The following is an 18,584-nucleotide window of genomic DNA, read 5'->3' as shown; positions in this document are numbered from 1 at the left end:
TGGTCCTGCCTTAGGACCTTTGCTCTTGCTCTTTTCTTTATCTAGAATGTCTCCAGATACCCACTTGTTCAACTCTCTTACTTCCTTTAAATTTTGCTGAAATCTCATCTTGTCAATGAGGCCTGCTTTGGCATCTGATTTAATATTGCATCCTGTCTGCCAACTCCTATACCCAGGCACTACTGATCTCCTTACTCTGCTCTACTTATTCTTTATTCCTTAGAACTTATCACAATTATCATCTTCTAACATACTTAATGATAACTTACTTATTTGCTTATGGTTTTTTGCCTGCTTCCTCCCCCCCACCCCAGAATGTAGCCTCAATATGAATAGAGGTCTTATTTTGTTTTTGACTGTCATGTGTTGTGTTCCCTAGAAAGCAGATTCCGGGACAAAGATTAGCATACAAGATGTTTAATAGACTGCTCTTGGGATCAACACCAATAGAAGGAAGGCTGATTAGGCAGAGGGAGAAGCTGAATTGTGAAGCAGTCCCAACAAAGTCCTCAGCTAGTCCCATAGGAAGCCCTGGAGCTGGGATGGTCTTTCAGAGTCATCCAGAGTTGGGACAAGCGGGCTGGATCTTTATGTCTCAGTATTGATCAGTCATTGATGCAAATTGTCCTTAGAAGGAGATAGGACCTTGAACAAAGAAGTTTTCTTCAGCAGCCATCCCCCAACAAGGCTAACAATTGAAGGCTGCTAGCAGCACTCCCAGCAACTGGAGGAACTGGTCCTTCATTCCTAAAGGCAGCAGATCACTGCCTTCACTGTAATCTACCCTGGTACCACTTGAATTCACTTTTTCATATTAGTTCTGAGAGCACATCCTCCAGGATTTCAGTGGGCCTCCCTTCCCAGGGGAAACTTACAGAAGAGGAAGGTTTGAAGAATGACTACAGACCCCACTATTGGAGCTGATCTCAGGGTCACAGCTTTTATCCATTTCACTCCTTCTCTGCTCACAATGCCAGATTCCTTTCACCTTCAGCTAGCACATCTGTTGGTCATGGTAGTTTGGTTTGTGGCATGATGAAGATTCACATCCTTGAGGGATCTCAGACTGGTTACCATGCCCTCCTCAGGCTGGGGTTGTTGCACTTGTCCCTATACCATTAAATTAGGAGAAGGGAGTATTAACAGATCACGTGTCACATGAATCACCTGGCTACTCCCATTGTGTTAACAGCAGCCCTACTGCCTCCTGATGATCTAAGCCAATTACCTCTGCCAAGATACAGTGACTTTTCTTCTTGCCTGTGTCCTTGGCATGAAGAACCTGAAGAAGCCAAGACGCAGCCATCTCATATAGTTTAGTGGGACTCTTGCTGTGTCTTCTAACAGAAATGCTCCCCTTTGGGAATCAGCTATTCTAAATTTGCAAAGCCCAGCATAACATATTCCACAAGTGGATCACTGGGAGTAATTATAATGAGACCTTGGTTTCTGGACCCCAATGGGGACACATCTACATATAAAGGTCTTTGATTTAAAATGCATGCTGTGTCCCACAATAGAGTTTCTCAATCTTAGCACTATTGACATTTGGGGCTGGATGATTCTTTATTTGGAGGTGGGGAGGAGAGGGACAGGACTGTCCTATGCACTGTAGGATGCACACCTCTGACTTCTACCTACTGTATACCAGTAGCACTACCTCTCCTTCTCCCCTCCTCCAGTGGAGAAAATGAAAAATGTCTCCAGACATTACCCAATTGCCCTAGGAGGCAAAACTGTCCCCAGTTGAGAGTCAGTATCCAAAAAGATGGTGCCCCATTCTCATAGAGTATCATCTCCTAGCTGGTGGTTCAGCTGTGCCTTCAATAGGTCATTGCATTGTTCAATTAGGTTAGCAGCTTCCAGGTGCTGTAGCATGTGACACAACCAATGGACCTTATGTTATGGGCTCACTCTTGCACCTCCATTGCTATAAAGTAGATCCATTGGTATGATATGGTAGGTAGCATATAAGATTGTATGCTGATGGATCAAGCACTTTATAAGCTTTCTTTTGATGGCACTGGCTATAGCCCTGTAGGCAGGAAACACAAACTCATAACCAGAATATAGATCTATTCCTGGGTGAATTTCCGCTTCTTCCAAATTCATGGAAAGGGCCCAAAATAATCAACTTGCCATCAACTGGCTGATTGATCTCCTCAATGGATGGTGCCATCCTGGGGACTTTGCATTGGTCTCTGTGACTAGCAGATTGAACATTCCACAGTGGCAGTAGCTAGGCCAGCCCTGGTAAGTGGGAACTCATGCTCTTGGGCCTGTGCATAACTTCCAAAATCCCTGCCATCATAGTTACTTTATCCATGCATTCATCATGCTGAGACTGGAGTAGCCAATGATAGAAGCTGACTGGTATCAGTGGGATGAGTCATTTTATTTACTTAATGGTTTAATTCCCCTCCCATGGTGGATACTCACTAATGGGCACTAACATGTAATACAAAGATCTTTACACTTTGTGCCCATTCTCATATATCTGTTCACTGGCTACTACCCCAGGCCTCCTTGTCTGTGACCTTCCAGTCTTGCCCCTTCCAGTTAGCACAGTCATTACCACTGCCCATGAGTCCATAAATATTCTATCCTTGAATCCCTTTGCTTTTTACATAAAGGAAACGACTAGGGGCCCTGCCCATTGGGAGGATCTTCCTTCTCCACTGTCTTTCAGTATAGCCACTGTCCATTTCAGCTTGTACTCACATACTGCATCAACCCGCCCATGAACTAAGGTGGGGCTTTTCCCTCCTATTTTCTGGTCATAAGGAAGCCCTCTGTACAAGTTAGATGTGCAGATGAGAGGCACTGGCTGCACCGGTGGTAGATGACATGGGAGCCTGCGATACTGCGCTGCGGCTTGCTTGTGCCCTCCAGTTCTACCCATACTCGACCTCACATGTAGCTCTTCTATCTTAGGATGGACTGTCACTGGGCCTGAGTAACCTCATGACTCAGCGGGTCTCAGAATTCAGTTTTAGTGAGAGGATGAAGTTATAAGACCTGCCTGAAAAACCATGCAGCAGCAGAGGGAGTACAGGCACCCAGAGAAGATCTGAAGGGATAAAGTGGAGGTGAAGGGGAACTAAGATGTTTTCTCTACTACTGTTTTAATTTGATTAAATCCTATTCCATCTGTGTAAGTTACTTTTTCTGTTCCAGTTTTTCTGTACTAAGTTCTTCACACAAACTGTTATGAATTATTAATTTAATCTATACTACATATATTAATTTAATCTATACTACATATGAAGTAGGCACTATTATTATTATTCCCATTTTACAGAAGAAGCTGAAATGTAGGGAGGTTAAGTAACTTCTTAAGGAGCACAGAGTTGGTGCTCCTTAAGACCAAAGTCTGAATTCCAGGACTGTCTGACTCCAAGGCCTAATCTTTAAATAGCCACACTATCAGCCAATCTCTTCATGCCAGCTGCCATGAGATAGAATGAGGAATGAGGAAAGAGGTGTGTGTGTGTGTGTGTGTGTGTGTGTGTGTGTGTGTGTGTGTGGTGGGCAGGGGGAGGTTTTTCACTATGGCTGTGCTGTGCTCTGCTGAAGAGCTTCAAGATTTTTACGAGCTCACCCATTCCTTCATCCAACAAATATTCAGTGAATACCTAATTACTATAGGATAAAAATGAGTGAACCAGATGTCTTGCTGCTATACCCTTGCCACTTCTCTTAGGGGAGGTTCTTCTATATGGGCAGGGTTGCTGCTCAGGACAAGGGTAGGAAAGGGAGGGCATCAATACAAAAGGCTGCCCAGGTAGCTCATTTGCCCAGGTAGCTCTGTGGGCTGAAGGAAGAATAAGATGGCTTGGCTATCTTGCTTGCCCTAAGATGCAAACTGCTCTCCTCTGCTTCCCAAAGCTGCCCCTCTTGGGTCTGGACGGAAGTGTTGATGGTCTGGTCCTCAGAGTTCCTTTAGTTATAGCCTATGTGTCATCTTCCCCTTCTTGGGGATCTCAGTCTTGATGTCTGCAGTACTCTGTCCCACTGTATCATTAAAGTGATTGATTACTTTCTGCCCTGTGGGCCTAAGTTTTACCTATTAAGTAACCACGTCTCTGCCTGTCCCCTGGGTGCATTTTGGAGCTGCAGTCCTACACTAACCCAGTTTTGATTTTGGTTTTTGTTTTTAGTTCAGCCTGGTAATATTAACTACCAAAATAATAATTTACATTTAGTAAGCATGTACTGTGTGCCAGGCCTGTGCCAAAAGCTCTATGGATGACTTTATTTAATTCTGTGTCAGCCCTAGAATGGAGGTCCAGGCTTACTGTTGGAGACAGAGCATGAGGTCAGCATGCAGAAGGGGCTCTTTTGGCCAGGATTGTGCTGCTCCTGTGTCTGTCCTGTGCATTCAGACCACTACAGGACCACCATAGGATCTGGACCCGCTGGCCTTACAACACCCAGCGCCCCCAGCTGAGAGCCCTGTGGTAGAACACACAGGCCTTTTGGTAGCATTCCCCTTGCCCCTTCCCTTCCCTGAACAGGCATCTCTGCCAGGTCAGCTCCCTTTCCCTTGGCTTCCTTTGTGCTTTTCCTGGCCTTGGCTCATGCTGTTCCTTCTGTCCAGAATCCCACTTTTCCTTTTTCTGCCTGGTAAAACCCTTATTTTTCAAGCCTTGCTTTAATGTCATCCTGACCTCCCTGCCCTCCCCTGTCAGAATTAATTGCTCCCTCCTTTTGTGTTGCTCAACTGCACTTATCACAGCGAACTGTAGTTACTTGTTTCACCAATCAGCCTGGGGGAAAGAGAGGCAGAGACCTGTTCTGATTCACCTCCTGGTCTCAGGGGCTCAGGGGCCGCCCAGTAAGTGTTTGCTGAAGCCCACTGGGACTGGAGCAGGGGGCTGTGAAGCTTGACTGAGGATGTCCCTGGGATAGGACCTGGGTTCTCCCTGAATCCCTGCTGTCTGTCTAACCTCTTTCTCTCTGGCTGGCCCAAACTGGATTTCAGAGACTATGACAGGATCCCCCTCAGCGGGAACATGTCTATCTTCTCTCCCCTCCAGATGAATCCCCTCTTCAGTGGCCAGCCTGCCTGCCTCCCTCCTGGACCCCTTCTAGCCTGGTGCTCCCCGCTCTCCCCGTTTAGCGGCATCTGTGGATTTCATTAACTTGCTACTTAACCCCTCTCGCTCAGATCAGCTCTGAAGATGATAAATCAGGCCCAGGGCTCATCCCTGCAGCAGCCAGCCTCTCCACACCCCCCTCTAACGAGGCTCTGGCTGCCCCTATTCATCACTGGCTGCCCTCTCCTTCTCCTGCAGTTTCATTGCTCCTACCCCCTATGCCCCCATGCAGACGGTGTCAGTGTTGTTATAGCCCAGCCACTTTGGGTTGAATTCCGGATGCAGATTCAGGACAGATTCTGGAGCTGGTAAGCTTCCTAGACCAGACCACATCTGTCCCTGGGGAGCTGTGGGTCTTGGCTTCCCTGGGTGGGGGTGGAGGGAGGTTAGTCCAAAGGTAGGATCCAGCGGCTACAGGAGAGGGAGTCTCTGTCCTGGAAAAGGATGCGAGGGCTAAGGGAGCAGAGGGCTCCCTTCCTAGCTATAGGACTGCCTTTATTTCTGTGTAGGAGAGGGGAAGGGTGGCTAGAGTAGATGGATCTGTATTCTCTCCTTCCTTCCTTCCTTCCTTCCTTCCTTCCTTCCTTCCTTCCTCCCTTCCTTCCTTCCTTCCTTCCTTCCTTCCTTCCTCAAGGCCTTGCACTCCCTCCCTGCCTAGATCTTCCCAAGAGCCTTCCTTTAAATGGCCTTCTCTGTGGCACTGCTGGTCTCATAGGCACCCATCCTTTCTTACCTCCTCATAGAGTGTGGCTAGGATGAGGACTGCTACAGCAGTGACCCTGGGTGGTTTCCTGGATATCTCTGTAAAAGCCTGCCTGGCTCATGCAGCCCCTGGGACCAGTGCTAACTCACTCTGACTTTGTGCTGCCCTCACACTCCTTCCCCCAAAAGCTCCCCCACAGTGGTAAAGTTGCTCTGAGACTCCTTTCTCACCCTCATCTTTCTAGCTTCCCCTTCCCTTACTTCTTGAGCTCCCCTGCTTAAGTAAACTCAACCTGTGAGCCCTCTATCCTTTTGCCACCTGTCACAGAGGCTGCCATTCTGCTCCCTGGGTGGGTCACCTCCACCTCAGTGGAGGGCTAGAACTGGCTAGCAATGTGGTTTTCCTCGACTTAGCAAAAGGGCCCCTTTTCCTCCCACCCTCCACCCCAGCTGCTTCTCTAAGCCCTGCCCAAGTACCATCTTTAATCTTCCTTTCTCTGTGCAGTTACCTTTCCCTCTCTCTCTCAGGCCCCCCTGACTTCTCTTTCCTTCCCTCCTATGCCCCCTCTCCTCTTCCCTTCTTCCATTTATAGGCATAGACTCCCTAAAAGGGACCTAGCTCTTTTGTAGTTCTAATCAGGGTCCTCCTGGTTTTCTCTGCCCTTAGAGATCTCCCCTCTCTGGGCCCCCTCTTATTACCTCCATCTGTCCCCTCCACCCCCCATTCTCACCTTCATTCCAGCCTCCTCAGGAGACAGTATCCTGCCCCCACCCCTAGTTTCCTCCCTACCCCTTCCCAGGCCCTGCAGTGATCGACTGTCCCTGCCCCCCCCCCCCTCCGCTTCTCTGGCATTCTCCTTTTGAAGGGAGCAGGGTCAAAGCCATTGGATATTCACCCAGCAACACCCCCACCACCACGTGTGCTTTTGTCAGGTGCTATTTCTACAATGTCTTCATTACCTCCTAATTGGCCAAATCTCTTTTCTTTATTTTTCTTGTTAAAGACAGATTTAAAGAACGAGTTCAGTAGCTCAGCCATTTTCAGACCATCATTAATTTCCCACCTTCTTATTTATTAATGGGGCAACTTCCTTGCTGGTATTTCTTGTTCCCTGGATATCTCTGTAAAAGCCTGCCTGGCTCATGCAGCCCCTGGGACCAGCGCTAACTCACTCTGACTTTGTGCTGCCCTCAGCTGCTCTGGCATTCCCTCCACAGCCCCCCTGCTCTTGCAGCCCTCCTTAGTCAAGACCCCTTTACCCACACACCCTGAGTGAGACTCCCAGTGCTCTCTTCCATCCCTTCTCCCTTTCCACGGTGTTCCTGGTTCTACACTAAGCCAAACAAATGCATGCATGCTGTCTCATTGACTCCTCAAAATCGTAAGAACAAAAGAGCAGACTAAAGCTCAGGGAGCAGCGCTGACTTGCACAGGGTCACAAGGTAGGGCCAGGATGTGAACGCGTTTTTACCTGGCCCCACACTAGGGCGTTTCGTCTTTGCCAGCCCACCTCAGGGAAGGCCAATTCAGGGAAGCTCGCAGAGAAAGGTCACATTTAGGGTAAGTAGTGATAGAGAGGGAAATTCCAGGACCAGTGAGAAGGCAGCAGCACAGTGGGAAATAGAAGTTAGTGGCCCGAGGATTAGGAGGGCTGTGGTCAGCAAGGAGTGTTGCTGAGAAGGACCTGTCTCCTTCTTTGGTACCTGACCTCTCTGTGTTCTACTTTCTTACCCTCCAGCACCGGTTAGCTAAAGGACTTGTGTTCTAACGGGGACATTACTAACTATGGGAGTAGTTATCTGGGGACTCTTTCTATGCCTCTGAAGGCTGGATCTGTGCACATGCTCTTTTTGAGGCCTTTTGATTCTAGTTCTCTAGGAGACTCAGCCCTTCTTCCCAGGTGAGGGGGTTGATCCTGCTGTTGCTCACAAATCCCTGCCTGTGCATGGGTGTAGGTAAGAATCAGTAAGCGTGGGGCTCCTCAGGAGGACAGCTACTGCCCTAGAACCCAGGCCCCAGCATATGCTGACTCCACCAGCAGCTCCTAAACCTCTAATATGAGTGATGGGGACTTATGGTATGGTCTTTTTAAGATCTTTCCATAATCAGGAATACTCCTGTTATCCCCTAGGCTCTGAGCCCAGACTCCAGGTGAGGCCCTGTTGTCCCCAGGGCCTAGTGGCTAAGGCTGTAACTGCTTCCACATTGCTGGCAAGAGATGAGAAGGTGATGAGAATAGTGATCCCAAGTCTGGGTGCAGGCCTAAACAGATAGCTTCAAGACCCTTGTGGCTGCCTCTAAACGCCAAGTCATCGTTCTTCTCTTTGGAAAAGAAAGCTCTGGGCAGCCCCATAGAAGGATCCAGGAAGGAAAGGGAGAAAGAGAACTCAGGGCAGAATCATTTTGTTCAATCTGGGGCCTCAACTGGCCCTCCAGCAGTGGTATCTGGGAGCAGCAGCAGTGCAGGGGAGGAGTCCCCTGAGGCCAAGCCCTGGGAGCCATGTTTTTACACTAAAAGACCTTGTTTCTTGTCTCGTCCTGGTCATAACCCTGCTTAATAGAGACATTAAGATGAATGATTGAAGCTGCCTCTTTCCTTGCAGCCAGAAGGAGGGGCAGCCTGGGTGACCCCGGACAGAGGGGACACTGCGGGGATGGGGTTGAGGTAGGAGGGGATCCACAAAGGATCCCTCTCCAACACAGAGCCTCAGTTTTCGCAGGCTGAAGCCTCCTGTCCCAAAAGTGGCCCCAAGGACTGCTTCCTCCCAAGGGCAAGGCTTCTCTGCACTGACCTCCAAGGCTGCCTCTGGCTCCCCAGCATTAGAGAGGGGCTAATGGCAGCAGGAAAACCCATCATAGGTAGATAAGGGATGACAGGGACTTTTGTTTATACAGGCTTCCAAAAGGGCTTTGATAAGCTTCTACACACACAAGTTTTCATATTTATGAAAATAATACCTAGCAGTTATTGGGTGTTCTCTGCATGTTTCAGAGGCTATGCTTTATATGCATTGACATACTGATTCTCACAACAGCCTCATGATGCAGAAATAATTATTATCCCCAATTTACAGGTGAGAAGACTGAAGCTTAGAGAAGTTAAGCCACTTGCCCAAGGTCACCCAGCTAATGTATAGTATAGCTGGGCTATGAATCCAGGCAGTTTTACTTCAGAGCCTGGGCTGGGAATGGCTGTCATCATATACCACCTCCAGTCTTAAAAACTGTCAGAGTCGAGGATTGGGAGGCTGGTTGGGAGGATTGGAGTTTTTGTATCAGATAGGGAATTGATTTAGAGGTCAGAGACAACCGTTAGGGATAAACAGGCTCATTTCTGGATGGGGCTGCAGAAGTGGTGGGGGCCCCAGGGAGTACCACTGAGACAGGCCTCATTTACCATGTTTATGACAGGTCTGGCAGAGGGCAGCTCAGGGAAAGCTGCCTCTTCAGAGATGATACCAAATACTTTTGGGCAGGAAAATGTCTTGCTTTTTGTTTTCTCTCAGCCCCCCAGCCCTGCCCCTGGTTCTCTGCTAGACGGACATATAGCAAATACATATTCAATAAACAGCTTCTAAAAGATAGGCACTTCTTAAAAGCGAAGAGCCACAGCAGCTTTGGACCATTTTCAGCAGAAAGAATGCTCTGTGCTTGCAGATGTAAGTGGATGCATTTAGGGAAGATGGGCCAGAGGGATTGCTACTCCATGTAAGGCCTGGGGACCAGCAGCATCAACATCACTAAGGAATCTGTTAGAAATGCAGAATCTAGGCCTTTCCCAGACCCCATAATCAGTTTGCGTTTTAACAAGATTCCCAGGTGACTGGAATGCACACTAAAGTTTGAGAAGCACTGCTCTAACACAGAACAGACCTAGTCACTGCTCTGCTTCAAACCTGTCAGTGGCTTTCTAATGCCCTCAAGCTCAAGTCCAAACCCATTAAGAAGGTTTACTTTAAAACCAAGCATGATCTTGGGCTCCTGGGTGGCTTGGTTGGTTAAGCGCCGACTTTGGGTCAGGTCTTATGGCTCTTGAGTTCAAGCCCTACGTCGGGCTCTGTGCTGATAGCTCAGAGCCTGGAGCCTGCTTCGGATTCTGTGTCTCCCTCTCTCTGACCCTTCTCCTCTCATGCTCTGTCCCCCTCTCTCTCAAGAATAAATAAACACCTTAAAAATTTTTTTTTAAAAAAAGACTAGGCATGATCTAACCCTTGCCTACTTCAAACTCCTCTTTCACCACTGGCTCTGTCACACGTTTTGCTCCAATAGCACTGAGTTTCTTCCCATCCACATGTAGGCCATTTCTTTGCCTCATGACTTTGCTCATGTTATTCCCATTGCCTGGAATGCCCTGTCTTCTTGTCTTCCCCCCACTCCTTGGTCTGGGAAATTACTACTCAAAACACACTGGACTTCAACGTTAAACCTTTCCAGCTGTGATTAGTGCCTCCTCTTCAAACTTTCATTGTAAGTGGTCTGTCTCTATGATCACAGTTATCACTCTGAAGTGACACATTTCTTTACCAGTGTCTCCGTCATTATAGTGTAAGCTTTACGAGGGCAGGAACTGTGTCTATTGCTCATGCTTTTGTCCCATGCTTTCAAGGAGCCTAGCACAAAGCAGGTATTCAAAGAATGTTGTTGAATCTTGAAAAATTACACACTTTAAGAAGAGTGGGCTCAAGCTCTTAGTTTAGCTGAGGTTGTTGGAGGAGATCCCCCTGAAGGCTTCAGATGCCTCCTAAAAGCCCCATAGCATCTTTCAAGTCCTGAGGGATGTGGTCAGACACTGCCTATAGATTAAAAATGCCAAGGAGCTCCTGGCTGGCTCAGTCAGTATAGCACATGATTCTCCATCTCAGGGTTGTGAGTTCAAGCCCCATGTTGGATGTGGAGTCAACTAAAACAAAACAAAACAAAACAAAACAAAACACTGAGCAAGACCCTGGTCCTGTGGATGCCATGCTGCACAGGACACACAGATGGGGTTTAGGGCTCAGAGAGGGGAAGGAACAATCACTTGAGGATCAGGAAATGCTTCCTGGGGCAGAGCACATTTCTCTGGGGGTTCAGTGGTAGAGTTGAAAATGGGGAGGTTACTCCTAGTTGAGAGAGCACCACCAGCAAATAAAGTCTTGGAGGTAAGGAAATACAAAGCACCTTGATGAGTAATAGTCCTTTTGTCCTGGAAGAGAGGGGGAGGTAAAGAACTACTAGGAAATAAGGCTGGAAATGTAGGTTGAAGCCTGAGTTGTAAAGCACTTGAAGGCCAAGTCAAGACCAGGAAGGAAGAACTATGAAATCACAAGGGGTCCAGTGGAAGAACAAGGCTGTATTAGTCTAGGAAGATCAAGGAAAGTAGCAGGCAGTACAAGTTTATTCACTAAATCTTGGGGGAAATATGCAGTGTAATGGGGGTCATAGTGGGTTGGGGATGATACTGGGCTACATCCACTGTGAGGAGTTAGGCAATATCCCCTGACCTAAACATCTATTTGAATCTACTGTTTTACATGGGGGTACAAAGCCTCTCAGAGAAAAATAAATTTGAACCAAACCTGGCCAGTATACACCAACATGATTAGAGTAGGGGTATGTGAACAACACAATGAACACCAGATTGCTAGAAGGGCCAGCAGAGCTTGGGAGAGAGAGGCTTAATGATAGAGGAGGGAGGAGTCTGGAAGATGAGCCAATTTCCACAGTAAGACTGATGGTTGAAGAGGACCATGGCTCTGGTTCTTTGTGATGGTTCTTACATAAACTCACCCTATCCCAGCTACTCTCATGGTTGTAGGCATGCAGAATGAGTTAAATAAGTGGAAAGAGCTGTCTCTGAAACACTTAAGAGCTCAAACATTCTGCTGTAGGGCTTCACATCCTCTTAGCTAAATGAAATATGGAGGGATTCTTCTTACTTTGTGAGAGAGTGCTGTGCTCTCACATGGTCATGATACCATGAGAATTCAGCATATCAGGCAGAGGCATTCAAGGCCAGCATCCATGGTGCACTTAGTGACAGAAACCAGTGGAGCACAGTAGCTTTGACTGATCCATGGGCACAAATGAAACTTTTAAAAGAAACATTGCTAGGGATTGTTATTTCTATAGGAGCAGGTAGAGGTCTAGAATTAGCAAGACTGGTGTATTAATGTTAACATAAACTCCTTGATGCTACTAGCTGCAATAGATGGTAGGGAATATCTGCAATGCTACAGACAAACTACAAGGCAGTCTATGGAATAGAAACAGAGCCACCAGGAGGCAGCAGTTCATGAGTGTGTTTGGAAAAATTGAGGGAGCCTGGTTTGGTGGAGAAGGGACATCAGTACCACTCCAAAGGGTCCAGGGTGAATGCAGACATCTGATCAGTGATAGGAAGCTCTAACAGGCAGTAGGAGAGAGTTGAACTTGAAGCTGTGATGGGAACAGGCAAAAGGTGGGAGCACTGGTGGCTGATGACCAACCTCAGGAGAAGGGTGGGTACTGTGGTAGATGCTTTCTTCACTTTTTTGGTTATGCAGATATTATCTCCACTTCATAGTGGAGGAAACAGGCCAAGATAAGGTGACTGCTTATTCATCAAATATACTCACTTGGAATATAAAGATGATTAAAACACAGTCCTCTTCTTTGAGGACCACAGAATATTGTAGGTGAAAGATACAGAGGCAGACAAGGGCAGGCATAAGCACAAGGTGCAATGACACCACAAAGATGTTTCCCAAGTCACAGAGTCAGTAAATGTCAGAGCTAGGAATCAATTCCTGGATTGTGTGGATTCAAACCTTAGCACCTTCCACCACTCTAGCCACACAGCAATAGTTGTCAGAATCCAAGTTCTGAGGAAGGGCAGTAGCCCTTGATGCTGGCAGGAAATTTTTAAGAGCAAGAAGAGGACAATGGGAATTGAGATGTGGCCTGTACAGGTGACCCAGCAGCAGCTCAGGTCCAGAAGAGATGATGGTGCCCTCAAGGTTACCAGGTCATGGAGGCCCTCCCCTAGGGTAGGACTGATTCCAGAGCCTAGAGGTGGCAGTGTGTGGTTTTAGTTATAGAAGGCAATGGAGGCAATAAACCAGGCTGGTTCTTAGAGAGGCACATTGGGACCAAAGAACGGAGGGTCTCAAAAATCAAGTTGCGATTGAGAGGAGAGGCTATATTGGGAGTGGCAGTGGGGAAATGGGAATGAAATCAGACAATTTTGGGGCTGGAGGGAAAACTTGCCCAGTCTCTAGGATCATCATCTCCTTTTTGCTTCTGTTGAGTTCAATAGATCCTGACAGGATTGTCTGCTTTTTTAAAAACAACTTTCTTTCTTCCTTCCTTCCTTCTTGTTTTATTTATTTAAGTAATCTCTACAGTCAACATGGGGCTCAAACCCATGACCCTGCAATCAAAAGTCATACTCTTTTCTGACAGCCAGGTGCCCCAAACAACTCTTTTGCTTTAAAACCTTGTCTTTTTTCTCCCCTCTGAGCACCAGATCTAGAAGAGGCCTGGGGCCCCAATCTTTTCTAATGCTTTGCCTTTGCTGACTAGAGTGGCTAGATAGCCCAAGCCAACCTTCCATAGTTGGGGTAGGACTGTGAGCCACATCTCTGGGGCATGTGAATCACCACACTCTCTGAACAGTGGGCAAGGCAGGGAGAAATCAGAGAATGAGAGCTGAAGAGGCTAGGACAGAGAAGGCAAAGTGGAACAGCTTGGGCAAGAGAGCCTCCCTGGGCAGGTGGCTCCATTTGATTTCCGATTTAAAGGGGAGGCTTAGATGGCCAAGAAGAAAAAGGCTAATAAGAAAAATATTAAACTGCAGTGTGTGTGTCCCCAGGGACTTCCTGTTGCCATGACTGACCTCCCGGAGAGCGCCATTCGTTCCCGAGCATGGCAGCTTTATAGGCACTTGTAGGCCTGCAAAGAACACCAATTTGCTGCTGCAGTTTGTTTTGATAACTGAAACTTTCAATAAATCTATATTAAAATCAAAGGGAAAATTAACTAGGCCCCAGTGAGGGGCATAGAGATAAGGGAGCACATTACCACCCTGGCCTCAGCCACCCCACATCCATCTCTTAGTTCAGATTCAGGTCACCAGGGAGATGAATGGCTCAGGCTCATGGGGAACAGCCCTGGGGAAAAGCAGGGTGAAGAAGGCATGACCAGGTCCAGCTCCCACAGCTTCTGCAGCAGAGACTGTGGGCAGTAGTGGGGGGGGGGTGGTGAGAAGGTGGGGTGGTGGTGGTGGTCATGGTGGGAAGAAGAGTTGGAGAGAGGTGTGGAGGAGGGGCGAGAATAATAGTAATAAGAGCCAATATTTACTGAACTCTTTATGCTTTATGCTGGATGCCATGCTAAGCATGTTTGTATTTAATTCTACTAAGTAGGTACCAGTATTATCTCCACTCTAGAGATGAAGAAATGGAGCCTCAGAGAGGTAGTGGCTTGCTACAGATGGAGCCAGGACTCAAACCTGAACAGGTTTTCTCTGAGCTCATACTCCTTGTAACCACACTATGCTGTCTTATGCAGCTTACAGGGACTGTGAACAGCAGAAGCAGCTTTCCCGGTTCTTAGATAAAATAGTTTCAGACCCAGTCTGGGTTGTCTCAGCTGTGCCAAGTTTGGGAGCTGTCATGCACTGTTCTTGGGTCCTTGGGTTCTCTGCCCTTCCATTGCTTGGTAAGCCCTACGATTGTTGGCCACCCTTGTGGTTTCAAAGGGCAGCAGAAGAACCAACTTGGTCTCTTTAGCTCCTGCTCTCAGTGTTCACTTTAGCTCAGTCGCTTAATCCAGAAGCCCGGAGGCTGCCCAAGGTATATCTGTGTCTGTGTATTGGACTCAGTTCATCTGCCTCCAAAAATTCACTTGCCCCATCTATACCCCCACACCAGGGCTTTGGCCACTTGGTTTTTTGGGCAGCCCAGCTGCCATTATGGTCACCTCATTTACTAACACATCTGGTTGTCTTAGCCTCTTCAGGGATAAGGGTTAGGTTTGGACAGAGCCTCCAATGTGCCCACAGTGATGGGACTGCAGTGGGCCTAATTTGGCCAAACCAGGGGCTATGACTCCTCTCATCATTTCTAGTCTGTTGAACCACTGTGCTTTAGGGTGTGGGATCTGGTGTCCCCTGTGGCTACCGGAGTAGTGGGGTAACACAACTCTCCCTTTCTCCCTGATAAGTGATGGTTTTATATGGCCTAAATAAGAGAGCAACTAGTCGTGTTTCTTTAGAAGCTCTGGTCAACTTTATAATACACAACCTTATATTTTCTTTCTTTTCTTCTCTGCCTCACTTCCCTTTGCCTCCTCAACTCTTGCTGCCCAGGGCTTGTATTTCCCAATGAAGTTTTACCACAATAAGCTTTACTCAGGCTGTTTTCTGGAAAACCATAAAACAGAGGGAATCACAACAGAGCCAAAGGCTTGAGGGAGCCAAATGCTGGGTTGGCAGCGGTGTAAGACACCACGTATATACTTAGCTCTTAAACTGTTGTACTATTTGAATACATTTTGCCTGGTCTTTGTTCAAAAAGAGCTTATAGGCTGGTAAAGTTCTGGAAGCTGTAAAGGTGAGCCCTAGAGTACCAAGTAGGAAAGAACACATTCTGGAGAAGTTAAGGGGACCATGGATGGCTCCTTGGAGGATACTGGTGCTGGGCCTTAAAAGAAGCCTCCAATCTATAGACAGTAGGTGTACTTCATTCTTACAGCCAAGAAGGTTGACTGTGCCCTATTCTTAGGCCAGACTCAGGACATAACAAAGCCAAGGACAGGAGAGACCATCTCAGGGCCTCTCATTTGTCTATTTACTTATCTGTTTGTTTGTTCTGCCTCTCTTTTCTCCTCCCCAATATAAAGGCTTCTCAAGGACACAGGTTTTATGTGTCTTATTCACCAATGAATCCTTAGCAACAGAAACAGTGCCTGACACTTAACAGAGACACTATAAATATATATTGACTGACTAATCAACTGGGATTAATGTCTCGATGACATCAACGGGAGGAAGAAGACTCAATTCCAGCTCTAAGAATCAAAGGTTAGGAAGATGTGCATCCACTTTACCGACCTTGGGTTAAGTGACATCTGTCCCTGCTGATGTTTGTTTCCTCATTTGTCCACAAACATTTACCAGATTCCTGCTTTATATTTGGAACTGTGCTGGGTATTACTGATAAACAATATAGAAATAATGCTTACCTTAAGTGAATTTACAGGCCTGGGGGAGAGACAGGGAAATAGACAATTATAAAACAATGCAATAAATTCTGTAAGTGCAGAGTAGAATCACTTAACCTATTATGCAGGATTAAGGAAGACATTCCCTGATAGGGGTATTACTAGGCATTCCCAGTTCAGGCAGGAACCATTATGTTAAAGGTCAGATTTCACAGAGGTAGTAGGGCCCAGAAATTACATCATTTTCTTAAGTGAAAATGTGCAAATGGCAGACAGAGGGCTTGGTGACCAAGCTGGTCCCAGAAGATGGTTCCTGGCTGATGGGGAGGCTATCAAAGCCATCGTTGGCCAAGGCCCAGGTTTCCCACTTCAGAACCTGTTACCCGTGGCTTCCCAAAGAGCCATAACCAAGATGAGGAAACACGTCTCGGGCTTCGGCCACACTTCCCTCCAGATGACAGAAGAGACTCTCTGTGGTAGCTCCCTACAGTTGAGGCCAGAACTCTTTTAACTCTGATGTTCCACGGGAACCAACCTGAACAAGTCAGTTCCCTCTTCCGTAGGATGGCCCTTCAAAAATCTAAGAATTTTCTTCTTAGCCTAAATTCTCCCTCCTCTCAGCTCTCCCCAGACCCACCTCAGAATATGGATGATAATAATGACTTGTTGAATGAAGTAATCACGAGCAGTCATCCAAATACAACACGTCATTTTATGAGCCTATACTCACCTCATGAGTATATTGGGAGGTGGGAAAACGGAAATGGGGGACCTGGGTCGCTCTAGGTCTTAGAAAGTTTTTGTTATTTAAAAAATTTCTTTCACAGCTCGGAAGTGAACTCTCCCTTCACTCTCTTCTGAGTACGTGCAACCTCAAAACTACAAGTCCCATAAGATCGGACGCGGGGAGTCACCATCTTGACAGACCTTAGCGCGCATGTCGGCGGGAGAGCAAGCATTTGGGGAGAAGAAGCCCCGCCCCCCTGCAGCCCATTGGTGGGAGAAGCAAGCGGCGGGCTCAGTGGTTGGCCACCGCGCCCGCCCGTCAGTCGCGTCGGCCGGGGTCAGAGTGCGCGGAGGTGAGTCGGTGTGTTGTGGACTCGTGGTGCTGGCTGCCGCTGTTGAGGCGGCCGGGAACGGGCGGTGGGGAGCGGGCGGAGCTGGCCTTGCCTCTGCCTGGCTGGCGCCGCAGTCGGCGCGGGCCGCGCCCGCCGCCGTAAACTGCCCCGAGCGCCTGCTGAGGCCGAGGGAGACGTCGGGGCCTGCACCTGGAGGGAGCCTGCCGCGCTGGCCCCGAGGAGGGGGCGTTGCCATGGCGACAGCCTCTCCCGCCGCTGACGGGGGGCGGGGGCGGCCCTGGGAAGGAGGGCTGGTCTCCTGGCCCCCTGCCCCTCCCCTTACTCTCCCCTGGACTTGGATGGGTCCGAGTTGGGGGCAACACCCTGGGGTGGGTGATGGGGAGAGGCCCCCCAGATTGGGCCCTGGTTAATGCATGCGGGGTGAGGGTCGCGGCGCGCACACTATGTGCAACCTGGGGTGCTAGCCCACGTGCTCACCCTGGATGCATGATCTACTGAATAACGTTCGGGCTGAGAGGGAGCGGGGCAGGGCTTTGCAAGACCGACTGGGTGAGGTGATTAAGGGTGCTAACTTCTTACTTAGGGCTACTAGGGAAGAGCAAGAGGTTTGACCACAGAGGACATAACTCAGTAAAGAGGTGGTAGATAGAATAACCCATTCTTCCCTCTCCACCACACACACGGTGTTAGCATTTTACCTATTTGTAAATCTGTAGCAGTGGTAGTAGCGATGGTAGGAGCGAATAAGGGGCCTAACCTAGCTAGCTTTCTGTTTGTTTTTCCTGCAAATGTTCCAGCAACAGGTGTTTTCTTAAAACAAAAAAGCATGAACTTGGATTAGGGCTTGACTGCGAGTTCTTGCAAAATGTAACTGCTCCTAGTTGACTTGGAAGATGCTGAATGTGGCCCCTTATGGGGGGTTTGGATTCTGCCCTTAGGGTTGGATTTTGCAAATTGATAATGCCCGTCATTGTCTCTGCTCTAGGTCTCTGGCCACCTCTATGGTATTAGCTCTTATCAGACATTTTATCATTCTGTGAGCTGAGGGGCAAAAAAACACGAATCCCATTGGTTAAAAACTATACGCTATTTGAACTATAGTAGGTTGTGATTGGCTGAATTGATTCTTGATTGTAGCGTTTCTACCAGAAATTGGCTTCATCAAATTCTGCTTTATTCTGACTTTATCATACATGGCATGCCTTGTTTTAGTGGGTTCGTGCCTGGAGCTTAAGTATATTATACCTGAATCCCCTACCATTTAAAAGCCAATTTATAAACAGGGACTTGGAGTGTGACTCCACTAATGTGTGTGTCTGTGATCTTGGTTAGAAACCCACTTGGCTGCCTTTCCTCAGAGAGGTGGGGTGTGGGGGAAGGGAGCTGCCGGGAAGTGATTGATAAGGTTTCCTTTATGGATTCTGTGGTGCTTCACTGGAGCTCAGAGCACTTTGGCAACTTAAGCACTCCAAATTAAAAGCTCGTTAACAATTCCTGCCCAAAGATCCTGTAAATAATCGG

The 18,584-nt window shown here is 47.8% G+C and overlaps 1 protein-coding gene and 1 long non-coding RNA gene across 11 annotated transcripts in view; one reads left to right on the top strand and one right to left on the bottom strand.

Moving 5' to 3' along the window:
- Positions 1-401: 401 nt before the first annotated feature.
- Positions 402-17,070, bottom strand: LOC102901638. The gene is made up of 3 exons (XR_440897.3): positions 16,715-17,070; positions 16,006-16,024; positions 402-1,110 (listed from the first exon to the last, which is right to left on the bottom strand). It is a non-coding gene; the product is annotated as an uncharacterized LOC102901638 (long non-coding RNA).
- The window catches only part of ERI3 (ERI1 exoribonuclease family member 3), a 128,451-nt gene continuing 126,865 nt past the window's right edge, over positions 16,999-18,584 (top strand). For 2 of the 10 annotated variants that reach the window (XM_045035702.1, XM_045035703.1), the window contains exon 1: positions 17,111-17,431. In XM_045035702.1, coding sequence (XP_044891637.1) covers positions 17,297-17,431 — 135 coding nt within the window. In that variant the 5' untranslated portion in view covers positions 17,111-17,296. Of the gene's footprint in view, positions 17,064-17,097; positions 17,432-18,584 lie in introns of those variants that run through there. The other 8 variants (XM_045035705.1, XM_003990014.3, XM_011284664.4 and 5 more) reach the window with 7 other exon arrangements.

The sequence above is a fragment of the Felis catus genome, chromosome C1 (genome assembly GCF_018350175.1).
Source record: "Felis catus isolate Fca126 chromosome C1, F.catus_Fca126_mat1.0, whole genome shotgun sequence".
NCBI classification, from domain to species: Eukaryota; Metazoa; Chordata; class Mammalia; order Carnivora; family Felidae; genus Felis; species Felis catus.
Note: the sequence above shows the minus strand (reverse complement) of the source record. Positions and strands in the feature narration are given on the sequence as shown.